Source organism: Heloderma suspectum, chromosome 4 (assembly GCF_057233095.1).
Source record: "Heloderma suspectum isolate Gila_16-S chromosome 4, 16-S_ref, whole genome shotgun sequence".
NCBI lineage: Eukaryota > Metazoa > Chordata > Lepidosauria > Squamata > Helodermatidae > Heloderma > Heloderma suspectum.
Window position 1 is genome coordinate 311329728 of NC_139461.1, and position 12588 is coordinate 311342315.

Consider the following 12588-nt stretch of genomic DNA (forward strand, 5'->3'; position numbering starts at 1 on the left):
ACAGAGCAACCTGGGTTTCAACAGGAGCACCAGCCATACCAGCAGGAAAACCTTCCAGGGCCTGGTGGAATCCATTGGAACCCATTAGCCTTTGTGGGTGGACCATTTTAATGGGCCCTCCACCCTTGCAGAGCAGAAAGGCTGCCAAGAGTCTAAATCTCAATAGGAAGTTATCCAACCATCACAATGGGATAGATGTTAATTCCCCCACCATCCTCCTGTCCAGCTGAGAAAACGAAATCAAGGGTGTCTTCTCCTACATGTGTTGGGCCAACCACATGTTGGGACAACCTCATGGTTGTCATGGCCACCGTGAAGTCCTGAGCTGCCCTGGATCCGATGGCCTCAGTGTGGAAGTGAGATCCCCAGAACTGTCAACCTAGGGGTCTTCAACACCTAGTCAGAGACCACCTCCGTCAGCTCAGGCAGGCGGACTGATGGGTAGCGGGGTGGGTGGTACACCAGTAGAATCCCTAATCTGTCCCGGTACCCAGCGTAACATACGAACACTCAAGATCATCTCTTGAATGGACAGGCAGCCTAGACAGGGAGGGAGGATTTTTGGGACCACTGCCCTGTTTTGGGTGTTCATGATATTCAGCCCTAGATATCTCATTCTTTTATGATGCTGTGCACGGATGATGGCAAAGGTTAGGAGGGCCTGTTGGAGAAATGCAGACTTGATGCAGTCAGTGGCCCACCCACTGAATATCAGGATCCCCAAGTGATACCTGGAGCAGGATGCTGGAGACCATCCAATACACAGAGCCCAGACCCTCAATAGGTGTGTTGGCAAGAGAGGCTTCATAGCACCCTGCAGTGCACATTAAAGGGTTCTGCTGCCCCTGAAGAAGGTCTTGGGGCTCTAGCTGGCACAGAGTGCTGCAGTCTGCCTCCTGCTCAGGGCGGGGAGGCAGGAGCATTTTCAGCCTTGTTCTTCAGCAACTGAATTAGTTTCTAGTATGTTCCTGGGCTCATTTCAAGATGCTGCTTTTAACCTTCACAGGCTGGGTTCAGCCTTGAGCGCCTCTCCCTGTGTGAACTTCCCCACCGCCAAACAGCCTTAGCTGGCAGAACCCTACCCGGTGTTCCTTCATTATACAGTAGGCTAGAGCAGGGCCTTTGCAGCGGGTTATGGGGCCTGTCTTCGAGAGGCCAGAGGATTTCTCTTTGATCCTCTGTTCTAGCCTCGAGGAGCAGCACGAGATTCATCTGAGGCTTGACTGAGCAAGGATGTGCAGACAGGGGCTCTGTTTGATCTGCTGTCCATGCTGATCATTAAATGCTGCTGCCTCATTTTCTGAGCGTGACATTGTTGTAATAATAATTTGGTGCATTCTTGTTAAAAGCTGCCTCCTGCACTGTGAGAGGCAGGATATAAATGTGTGTTAAAGCAGTTTGATGTAGTTTTCAGATGGCAAAATCGCTCCTCTCAAATAGTGTCAGCCGCACTTTAATCCTTCTGCTTTCCCCCCCCCCCAGTGGTTTTCCCTCAAGATCTGCTAGAGAAAGGCTTAGAGGCTGACAACTTTGCCATGCTGGGCCTGGGGGACATTGTCATCCCAGGTAAGGCAGATGAAGTGTGTGCATGCTCCCATTCAGTGGGATGGAATGGTGCTTCCGGGGGCAGCTGGCTCCTCTGGGCTAGAGGCAGGAGAGAGATGGCTTCCACACACACCCTGATGTGGAGGAAGCTTTCTCCTTCACGCAGAGCTGACGGACCAGTGGCCAAAGATTCCATTGAGTGGCCCGAATATTGCTTTTAGCCACAAGAGGGTGCTGTGACTTTATGGATACCTTGGAGCAGGGAAACCCAGACCTGCTGTTGAGAAAAGTGGGGCGGTGGGGGGGCATGTTCCTCCTCTTGTCCTAATAGTGGCTTTCTTCTCCCCCCAGGAATCTTCATTGCTCTGCTTTTACGCTTTGACATCAGGTAAGGCAATGGATATGGGGGGCTGCATTTGCAATCCCATGGTACCGAGTGACTTTTCTGGCAAAAATACAGGGCTTTCTGGCCTTTGAAAATATCATTTGGGGTGTTGGTGGGGAACAGGAGGGAAACAAAGGCCCTGTGGCTTTTCTCTGGTTGTAGGGACCTAATGGCGCCTCTGAGTGCCCGCCCATGTGTTATATTACCACACGGATGTGCACGTGCATGCACACACACCGTGGTTGCGGGCTGGTGCTGGCGTCTGGGGTGCGGTAACACCTACTTTTTTTCATCCCTGATGCAGCCTCAAGAAGAACACGCATACGTACTTCTACACCAGTTTTGTGGCTTACATTTTCGGCCTGGGCCTCACCATCTTCATCATGCACATCTTCAAACACGCCCAGGTGAGCTGCCTTCACTTATGCCACCTGTGCCTGATGGGCCGCCACCGCTGCATGGTTGTTGCCTCTTCTGGGAAACAGGAAGCTTTGGGTGCTGGAGAGGGAAGCAGGGAGGAAAGACAAGGAGCCGGACCCAGTGCTGCAATCTCCGCCAGCTGCCTCGTTACACCAGAAGCCCTGCTCAGCCACCTGGCTTCTCTCTTGCACACTCCTGTCAGATGCCAGCTTTGCAAAATGTGCTGACTTGCCCGTTGTTGAGCACGAGGCCTCCGGGATTTAGGACCGCTGAACAACGCAACACAGCAGCTTGCCTCTTGGCATTATGCTGGTGACCCACTTGGCCTGGGACCCTCTAGGACTCTGGCGAACTGGCTGGAATGGAGCGTGTTTATTCTCAGGCTGGCTAAATGTGCATAGAAGGGACCCATTTTTGGCTTTCAGCGATGGAGGGAAAGCAACTAGGCAACCACGAACCCTCCAATCCCACCCAGTATTTGTGCAGACATATGCAAATCTTGGATCCCTAACTGAAAGTCACATTTGAGATGGGCTGCTTGCAGTTCTCCGGTGTTACTGTGCTCTGGCCTGCCAGAAGCCTCCTCCTGATTTGGTTTCATCCAGGTTCTCTTTACAAATAAAGTGTTTTTTATCTAGCCCAAAGGTGGCAGCTGGGGAGAACCACAGCCTGCTATAGCACACTGTTCCGGGAGTGTCGGCAGGTACCAAATGCAGGAGCCTCCCTCCTAATGGAGGTGGGAAACGGATGCCCATACCAATGGTTCTGGCTTTCCAACACTCTTTAGGCACAGCTCAGGTTTCAGTTTTGATATTCAAAGAGCAGAGGAGCTGTGCTGGACCAGACCAGGGGGCCATCTTGCCTAGCATTCTGTTCATACAGTGGCTAACCAGCTGCCCACTCATGTTCCCCAGCAAGTGGTATACTGAGGCATTCTGCCCAGGAGGTAATATATCGCCATCGTGACTAAGAGCTGTTGAATTTGTCTTATTCTCCTGTTAAAGCCACCCAAACTGATGGCCCATGTTACACCTCATGGCAGCGAACTATGCACTGTATGAAGAATTAAGCTCTAGTGGCTTAGGCCTAACATCCAAGTCTCCCACATTCCAGTGTAATCCCTCTGGTCAGCCAGCGGCTTGATCTAGTCTTTAAACATTGGCTGATTTAAACACTTTCAAAGGCTTGCAAGTGTGAGATGGTGGGTTGAGTGTCAGTGTAGCAGACTTGGTCCTTTACTCCAGGCACGGGAAGCCTGCAGCCCTCCAGGTGATGGACTGCGACCCCCATGTCCCCCAACCTCAATACCCAGTGGTCAAAGGTGATGAGAGTTGTCATCCCAGCAGCATCTGGGGGCTGCAGGTTCCCCGCTCCTGTACGTGCTAATGGCGTTCTTCAGCAGTTCTTCTCTGTGCCCTAATTTGGCCTGTTCTGTATCTGTCTGCACCCGCACAGTGCCTCCTCCCCCTAATGCTTCCCCTTGATCTCCTTCTCACAGCCAGCCCTGCTTTATCTGGTTCCGGCCTGCATCGGCTTCCCTCTCCTGGTGGCTCTGGTAAAGGGGGAAGTGGCAGAGATGTTCAGGTGAGAGTTCGCCGCCCGCAAAACTGCTCGGTTGCTTTGTGGTCGCCCAGCCAGCAAATTTGGCCAGCGGGGTGCCTCTGCCTGGACAGAAACAGGAAAGAGGAGGGGCTCTGTGGGGAAACTGGAGGGGCCTTCCCGTCTTGGTGAGGTAGCCTGAGGTAGGCCTCCTGAAGGCCGTAAGGACGGTTGCCAAGCGGGTAGGTGGGATGGCCGGCATTCTCCCTGACTTCATCATAGTCTCTTTGGGCCAGAAAACTGAATGCCATCAAGGCAATGTTAGAGACTCTCTAGAGCAGTCTCCCCCAACCTAGTGTTCTCCAGGTGTGTTGGACTACGACTCCCAATATCCCCCGGCCAGCATGGCTGCAGGTCACCGGGTGGGGGAAGGCTGCCCCAGCCCCATCCTGTATGCTGACTGTCAACACTGCGGTGATGTGAGCAAATAACATAATCATGAATTTGGGGGGGCTTCCCACTGCCCTTCCTACCAGGGGCTTGCCTCTCTACAGCCCCCTCCCATTTCCTTTTTCTCTGCTTCCACTCGATCTGCTAGGCAACTGTGTCTTGATTTTTGCCTTGGTTGCCTTCAGCCATGCTGGAACTGTGGTGGCGTTTGGGAAGCCTTGCTCTCTGGAGCCTTCCACCCCTCTGCCCCAGGGAGTAGCTCAAAACCTGCTGTCCTCCGCCAGCCTGAAGAGGCCTGTGATGACCACCTCTGGCTGGCTGACAGCCTTCTCCGCTTGGGGCCTTTCCACGCCGCTTCAGTCAGGCACCTGGTAAAGCACTTTGTGGCATGGCTGCTACAAGCACCAAAGGTTTGTGGTTCTTGGAGACAGGAGCAGAGCGAGCCGGTGGGCCTGGCTGCAGGAGTTAGGGCTGCGCTGCTCTCTGCCCCTCCTGAATTGCACTGCCACGTGCGTGATGTCAAGGCCTGCACTGCTGACAGCCTCTGATACACTGACCAAGAAATGGCAGTCTTGCTGGAAAGGTGAGCCACTGCTGGTCTGGAGAAAACGTAGAACTATCAGCCAGGAGAAGACCTCTGGGCAGATGGATGGGGAGGCTTTTCAAAGGGCCGGCTTATTCCAGTACCGTAGCTCTGCAGTGCTGGGTAGGGAGCGGGGGCCGTATCGACGGCAAAGCAGTTGTCCCAACACGCCTCACGGGGCAACCAGAACCTGCCACTAAGAGAGGAAGTTGTGGAGAGACTGCTGCAGCTTGGGCTCCTGCTGACGCGGACTTCGTCAGATCCAGCACTCAGTCCAAGCACACATTTTCATGGGTTATGTCGAGTAATAGAGGAGCGCCTTTGAACAGCTGCAGAAAGCCTTTCCTTCACCCCAACCCGCAGCTAGGTTCCGCATGGGATGGTTAAGGAGTATGATTGCAAGCTGAAGGCCTGACTCTGGGCGGGTTTTTACGCTGAAGTGCCTCGCGTTTTAGAAATTAGACCCTGGGCAAGGATGTGTTGCGTGCATGGTGCATGCTGCTTCCTGCAACCCATGCTTGTGAGTACACGAGCTGCCGCGGGAATCTGTGCCAGGAGGGTGAATGTTCCTGGTTCTGCCAGGCTGTTCTCAGCACTCCTGTTTGGGTCCTGCAGGAGCCACCTAGGAGCGTGGTCCCTGTGCCGGCGAGCTGCCCTCCTTTCCTACGTACGTGTGTGTGTGTGTTCTCCTGTTTGTGCTGCTATTATCATCCCTCTGGGTGGATCAGGACTCAAGATCCCCTCTGGCAACAGCCACCAGAGAGTAAATGCTGGCGCTGGCTGTATTGGTGAAGCACCCCGTCTGCTCAGCACATCAGCACGGGGCCCCATTGGGATCGAGGGCCTCTGCAGATGCCCTGCGTGGCCGGCAGTGAAAGCGGCCTTGCAGCTCCCTGCGGTTTTGTGCCTGTAACTGCAGGCTCGAGTGCTCCGGGAGTGGCAGGAGTGCAGCGTGTGTGTCTCTCCCTTGCGAGCACCTTGAAAGTACTGCCATGCTTGGAGGGGGCAGGCAGGAAGTTTGAGCTGATAGAAGTGCCTCTCCGAGCGGAAGGCTCCCCACCCCAGGAATCCGGGCAGGTGTCGTGTGGCGTCCCTCGGCTCCCAGCCAGGTTGCTTTGATGTGCAGCCAGTTCCTGGGGGTGCTGACAGCCTGATGTGAGATGACAACCGGTTTCGCACCTCTCGGGCACCCTGACCTTCACCCGGGCAAATGTTTCCAGGGGGGCGGGATGTGCCCCTCCTTCGATCCCAAAGGGGCTGTTCTTCTTCTGGTCCTTCTGTCTATGCTGCATACACTTCAGGCCCTTCCTGAAGGCTCCCCAGCGTCCCAGGGTCAAGGTGAGAGTTGGAACCGGCAGGGGAGCCTGGCTGAATCACAGCAAGGCAGCAAGGTGGCGAGGGCATGGCGGGGCTCTTGGTCACTGGAGCTGGGGAGTGTTCTGGGGGCTTGGAGGGCAGGGGGCGGCTGTGCCGGTGCGCCCCCTCCGGAGATGCAGGCTGCTGCTTGGGCTGCGAAAACATTCAGTCCTGGCGGGGGGTCCTGGCGGTTGAGGACAATCGGTCAGGAGTATTGAGCCTCTTTCAGCCAAGGGCCCAAATCTGTTTCCAAGAAGCTCTTGGGGGCCTCATTCCAGTACTGGGCGGGGCCAGATTCCCCCAAATGCCCAGATGTTTTAGCCTGAAGCTCTTGCTGCTTGCAACCGAGCCTTTGGAGAGGGCTCCTTTCAGCCTTTTAGGATGGGGGGGGGGGCTTCCCAAAAGCCAGGAAGCCACCAGAGGGGAACAGGGGCAGAGCCGCACCGAGACCCTGCTCTAAGTACAGTCAGAGTGCGGAGATGGAAGTCCGCCGAGGCTGGCGTTAGTCTTCCTGCGCCTGGCCCCGAGATCGGCCTGCCTCCGCTTGCTCATGCGGTCCTGCCCCGGGGCGCCTGCGGAGCAGCATTTCCCAGGGTTCTGGCTGCAGGCGGCTGTCGCAGTGTTTTCCAGGGAACTCTGAGCTTCTGCAGAGGGCTCGGTACCTCAGCAAGAGGGTTTGGAATGGCAGGCAGGCAGACCCCCATGGGGGCCTCCCACGCAACGTGCAGACCCAGGGGAGCGTTTGCTACAATACAGGGGGTCTACGCTCTTCCTGTGGGGTGAAGGTTCCATCCCTGAGGCCTTGCCAGCATCCCAGGTGAACTTGCCGGGGGGGGGGGGGATGGGAGAGAGCATCTCCGCCCCGCCCTCTGTACGTTGCAGGGTTCCCTCAGCTGATGTGTTGATGCGGAAAGGGCTCCCTGGTGGGGGAGAGTTAGAACCCCTCTACCGTGGCACTGGCGCAGTAGAAGTCGCTCCCCTCCTCTCCATCTGTAGGGGTGGGGTGAAGGATGCTTCTGGTTTCTGGGGATCGACTGAGTTGTGCCTTTCTGTTGAGCTGCTAGCAGCTTTTCTTGACTTTATTGTTTGTCCATGTGAAATCCCCCCCTGCCCTGCCCTGCCCTGCCCTGCCCTGCCCTGCCCTGCCCTGCCCTGCCCATCTGCTCTGTGGACTTGTATCGGGGAGGAGCGGGATAGAAATACCTTTTAAGAATAGTCACGCCCAGCACAAGGAACAGGGCGTTACCTGGGCATAGGAACCTGTCCCCAAATGTCCTGCCTCTGCACTGTACCTCCAAGTCCTCCGCCCTCGTTCGGCCAGCCCTGGCCTCTGCTCTGCCCGGCCCTCTGCCCAGCCTACCCCACAGACATGGGATGGGGGAAGGTTCAATGGGAATGGATATCTGCAGGCAGTCCTCTTCCCCCATCTGAATTCGCAGAAAGAATCTCCTTTGCTCTGTAGCCCTCTCCATCTTGTTCAGGGTTTGTTAGTCTGTTGCTCTCAAAACCTCTATTTGTATTTTATGCAACTCCAGGAGAAAGGCTTTTGGGGACGTTCGGGCCCGAAAGGAAGCGTCGCTTGGAAATAGGGCCATGTCTGCAGTGTGCTCATGAAGAGCTGGGCAGCGTCTAGTTTAGGGTGCATAAGGCTTTTACTTCACAGCTCTGCTACTCTCAAGCTAGAACTGCCCTGTTCACCCCCACACACACACACACCAGCACCACTTTGGCAAGTCCAGGCCCCACCTTTGGTCCTGGACTCAGGACTCACGTCTTCAGCGCTTCAACATCTCCTCATCTGCATAGTGATGGGAGCAGGTGAAGAGGGGAAGCTGAGTAAGCTATGCAAGCACTATGGCTGCAGCTTTCACGCCACCACTCCTAAGCCTTTCTCTCTCTCTCTTGTGTCCCTTTCCTGTCTCTCTGCCCTCTCTGTGTGTGTCTCTCTCTCCTGCAGCTATGAATCTTCTGCCGAAATCTTGCCCCATACCCCAAGACTCACCCATTTCCCTAGTGTCTCCGGGTCTCCATCCAGCCTCGCTGATTCCATGCAGCAGACACTGTCCTGTTCCCACAGACGCCGGCAGCAAAACCCCAACGCCATGTAGCTCTCTTGGGCAAGGCCCCTGTCTGCCTGTGTGACTCTGGCCAGGTAGGGGGAGATCTAAGCATTAGACCCCTCAGGGTGGGGAGGGTCTCAGTCCATTGAGCTGGCAACTTGCAGAAACGAAGTGCTGAAAGGGGCCCAAAGACCTTTGAAAACATACATCTAGACCCATGCTCCACAGTGATAAATGCATCAATAATGCATGTCAACCTCCATACTGTGCTGGAAATCTGTCTGATCATGGAATAGGGCACATACATTGCATGGAGTGGGTCCCAGCTGGTCTGCTAGCACAGCTGGGTAAGACCTGCTGGAAGCTTTGGAGAGCTGATGCCAGTCGAGGTATTTCATTTTTTAAACATGTGCCCCATTTTTTGGACCCAAATGGGTCTATAAAGCAGTTTGCAAGTTCATATCAACAAAATAGCACAAAGCAAAACAGGAAAAGCCAGCAAACTCTAGCAATAAAACTTAAAATTGGTGAGACACAAGCACCTTCTAAAATAGAACTCTTTTTACCAGTCAGTGGGTGAAACCTGTCTGGTTGTTGTGAACTGCCCTGATAGCTTCAGCTATTGGGCTGTATAGAAACATAATAAATACATGAAATAGTACAGGGCTAGCTAGCCCATTGGACTGGCTAGGTGTAAGGCAGTGGCAAAGAATGAGGTGGCCCAGGTCAGACAAGCCTGCTGAATAGTTTCAGAAAAACAATGGGTCCAGGTAGATCAAGGAACTGAACCAATAAATGCACTGCAAGGAGATGGTTGCTGGATATGGAATCACAGCTGAGCAGGGCAAAAAACCTCCATTGGCTGTCTTCTGGATCCGGTCCCACCTAAAGAGAGGGGGCAGTAACTCCCTCAGTGAGTTTGGGAGGGCATGTGTTTAGGCTGCAAGGCTTGAGATGAAAAAAGTAATCAGCTTCCATCCACTCGGTTCTGTCTTGGGCCCTCTTTTAGCTCTCTTTGCTCCCACTACTCTTCCAGAGGCTGTTGCCAAATCATAAAAACTGTAAGAGGTGCCCTGCTGGATGCAGGCAACGGCCTCTCGCCCAGTGCTCTGTTTTCGCAGTGGCCGACCCGCTACCCGTGGGAAGTCTGCAAGCAGGAGGTGAGCTCATTAGCACCCTCCTGCTCGCGCCCCCCCAGCAACAGGCATTGAGAGGTATTGTGCAGCCATCGAGACCAGGAGCCATTGACAGCCTTATCCTCCAGGACAGGCCTTCGATGGTGAGCTGCCGCTGGGCACAGTCCAGTGAGAGGCTCCCTTCTGCAAGAACGCTGGTGCATTCTTGCACAGCATCGTTCCCTTCAGCAGGTCTAGTGCAGGAGAATTGTGCCCTGAGCTGTCCGCAGTGCCTTTCTTGAGCTGGCACATTTATGTCCACTGGTGTGCGCAGTAATCGGTGACGTGCCAGTACAGGCTTGACAGGGTTGCCTGTGTGGCTACTGATCACTTGGTACAGCAGAAGGAGCTCCTGGCGTGTGCTGGAGGTGACTTGGTTTTGCTCTTCTTGAGCGTTTCGAGAGACCCCCCTGTCCTCCACTTCTGCTTTCCGTTTCCTGTCCCCTTTCCAAAGGGACGGGGCCTGAGGGCTGTGTTCTCCGCTTATGCGGCACCATCCATAATCCACCACTCTGGTTCGGGAATCTGCTTGGCTTGGTTCGTGGGCTCAGTTGCCATGGAAGTGTCCTGGCTCGGAAGTTAACGGCTTAAAGCAAGGTCCTGCCCTGACTGCCTGCACAGGGTTGATGGGGAACGTGGCAGGCCGGAGGGCCAGCTGGAAGCCACCACAAGGAGCAGTGGCTGCAGGGAAGGTGACTGGCTCAGGGCTGTTGGTGGAGGCTGAGTGGAGAGCTGTGAGAGGGCTGGAGGGCAAAAGGTGTCCCAGCAGGGTGGTTTCTTCTCTACTAGAAGAATCAGAGGACGTGCCAGGGAGTGCAAACCGTTTGCCAGGAAAGCTGAATTCTGAAATGTTAATGTATGTTAGCTGCTTGATCTGTCTGCTACTGCTGGGTATGTGGAGGAGCAGAAGCCAGGCCTGCCCTTCCCCAGGGCAGCTCCTCTCCAGGCTGCCAATCGCACTCCTGCCCACCCACTTCCCTGCCTGTCTTGGCAGTCTGAAGGGCTAGAGATGTAGAATTATTTTGGCTTGGGGGGGGGGGGGCTGCCCAATAAAACCTTCAGGATGCTAAATCCTGCATCCAGCACCAACCTTATTGCTTGTGCAGCCTCGTTGTGGAAGGCCCCCCACAGTGCCTTCATGGGCCGTCCCAAGCTCTCTGTGTGGTTTTTGGGTCGTAGGGCAGAGCTGAGCTCCTAACCTGCCCTGGCTCCTGCTGGGGTGGGGCTGGAGAACCAAACTGGACCTGTCATGAGGCAAACTGGCGTAACCCTCAGTCTCCTTTTCTCATCCCCAGCTACGAGGAGAACGCCAGCCCCAAGGAGATGCCAGGGGATGCCAAAGAAGGGAAGACAGAGCTGGAGCTGGAGAAGAAGGAAAAGTGACTGTGGGCTGCTCAGCCGGGCTGGGCTTTGTCTGCTACCCCCATCGCAAGTGATTTTCATTTTTTAAAAGGCAACTGGATCGTGTAACGGCCATGTGTGTTTGTACGTACGCGTCTGTCTGAAGAGCTGGTGGGGTGCGGGGGGGAGGCAGGGCGCCTTTTGACCTTGTATCTGCCGGCGTGATGCACCTCTTGCTCCCCTTGGGAGGGAGTGGACAGGGGCAAGGTGGCTCCCCCCTCCCCAAATGCCTTTGACACCCACTCCCCCTTATTTTATTCATTGTCTTGGTGGGATGAAGAAAATGGGGGAGGGGGGCGCTGGGGGCTGATTTTTAAATTTTGTACTGTGGATTTGCTTCTTCTCATATTAAAAGGATTATTGAAGGACCAAGGTGGGACTGAAGACTGTTTTGTTCGGATTTCGTCAGGTTCTCAAGCTGGGTGGGGTCTACAGGTGGTGGGGTGGGATGCTGGCTGGCGTATGCTCTGGGAGTGATCCGCCGCTGCTGGCAGCCACGCAGATCGGTGACGGGGCTCTCCTTTCGGAGGCGCCAGTCGTGTAGGGGGAGGGGGTGCTTCTGCAGCCAGGCAGTGGCTGAAGGAACTGCTTCGTTATTACGTAGCAATTAAAGGCTACTGGGACTGGAGGGGAGAGATTTCAAAAGCAGATTTTGGAAGGGCGGGCGAAGGAAGCATGCCCAGTGGGGGTCTCCTCCTTCTGCCCTTCCAGAACTACTGTCCCAGAAAGAGCCTTTCCGGTGACAATGAAGCTCCCTTCTGTATTCAGTTGGACCATAGATCCATTCAGCCAGTGTCGTCTACTCTGTCTGGCCAAGATGGCAGTGGCTGTCCTTGGAAAGGGCCCTGTGCCCGGCATCCCTGGCGCCTCTCATTAAGAAGGACTAGACCTGGGCTTCTGGCATGGGATCCACCACTGAGCCGTGTCCCGTTGCCTAACATGGAGCGAAACCAGTCCAGAGCACATTGGCCAGGATGTCCCGCAGCTGTGCTTTTGCCGGTCTTGTGGCACAAAGCCCAGAAGCATGCATTTGGATGGAGCGTCTGGGGCACAAGTCCAGCGTGACACTGGCATGACCCGCTCTCTGCCCAATGAAATCTGTGGACGCGTGGAAAGTGGCTTTTGAATGTTGCAGCGGTTGCGTGAGGGGCTGCGCTTCTGCCGGTTTGAGGAATCTTTCAGGAGGCACGCCAGCCCTTCCTCCGCATTCCTCCCCTCTCGATCTCCTCGTATCAGCCGACTGCAAGTGCTCCATGTGTAAAAACCCCCTCCCAGCATATGAATGCCAGGTCCCTTAGACAGCAGGGGTGGGGAGCCTGTAGCCTTCTAAATCAGGTTGGATCATAACTGACCATGGTTTGGGTTGATGGGAGTTGGAGTTGCCTGTTTCTCTCCCCTGTGGTTGGGCCTGATCAGCTGCGAGAAGCTTGTGGTCTTGTGCCTCCCAGACTCCTCTGCATGGACCTATGGCACGGCTGGAGCCCACCAGGAAAAGAGCCTTCAGTGTGGTGGCCCCCTTCCTGTGGAATTCCCTGCCTTTGGAGTTCAGGCAGGTGCCAACATTGTGTTCCTTCCGGCGCCTCCTGAAGACGTTATTTCAAGAGGCCTTCCTTACATGACCAGCCGTGGTTTGTTAAATTCCACTTTATTGGGGTTTGTCTTTTTAAAAAATGT

At 54.9% G+C, this 12588-nt stretch overlaps 1 protein-coding gene across 6 annotated transcripts in view; it reads left to right on the forward strand.

Moving 5' to 3' along the window:
- Window positions 1-11290, forward strand: part of HM13 (histocompatibility minor 13) — a 32158-nt gene extending 20868 nt beyond the window's left edge. For 4 of the 6 annotated variants that reach the window (XM_084854531.1, XM_084854525.1, XM_084854526.1 and 1 more), the window contains exons 8-13: window positions 1483-1566; window positions 1897-1933; window positions 2235-2337; window positions 3849-3934; window positions 8236-8430; window positions 10809-11284. In XM_084854531.1, the coding sequence (XP_084710657.1) occupies window positions 1483-1566; window positions 1897-1933; window positions 2235-2337; window positions 3849-3934; window positions 8236-8386 (461 nt within the window). In that variant the 3' untranslated portion in view covers window positions 8387-8430; window positions 10809-11284. Of the gene's footprint in view, window positions 1-1482; window positions 1567-1896; window positions 1934-2234; window positions 2338-3848; window positions 3935-8235; window positions 8431-10808 lie in introns of all 6 variants that reach the window. The other 2 variants (XM_084854529.1, XM_084854527.1) reach the window with 2 other exon arrangements.
- Window positions 11291-12588: the final 1298 nt, after the last annotated feature.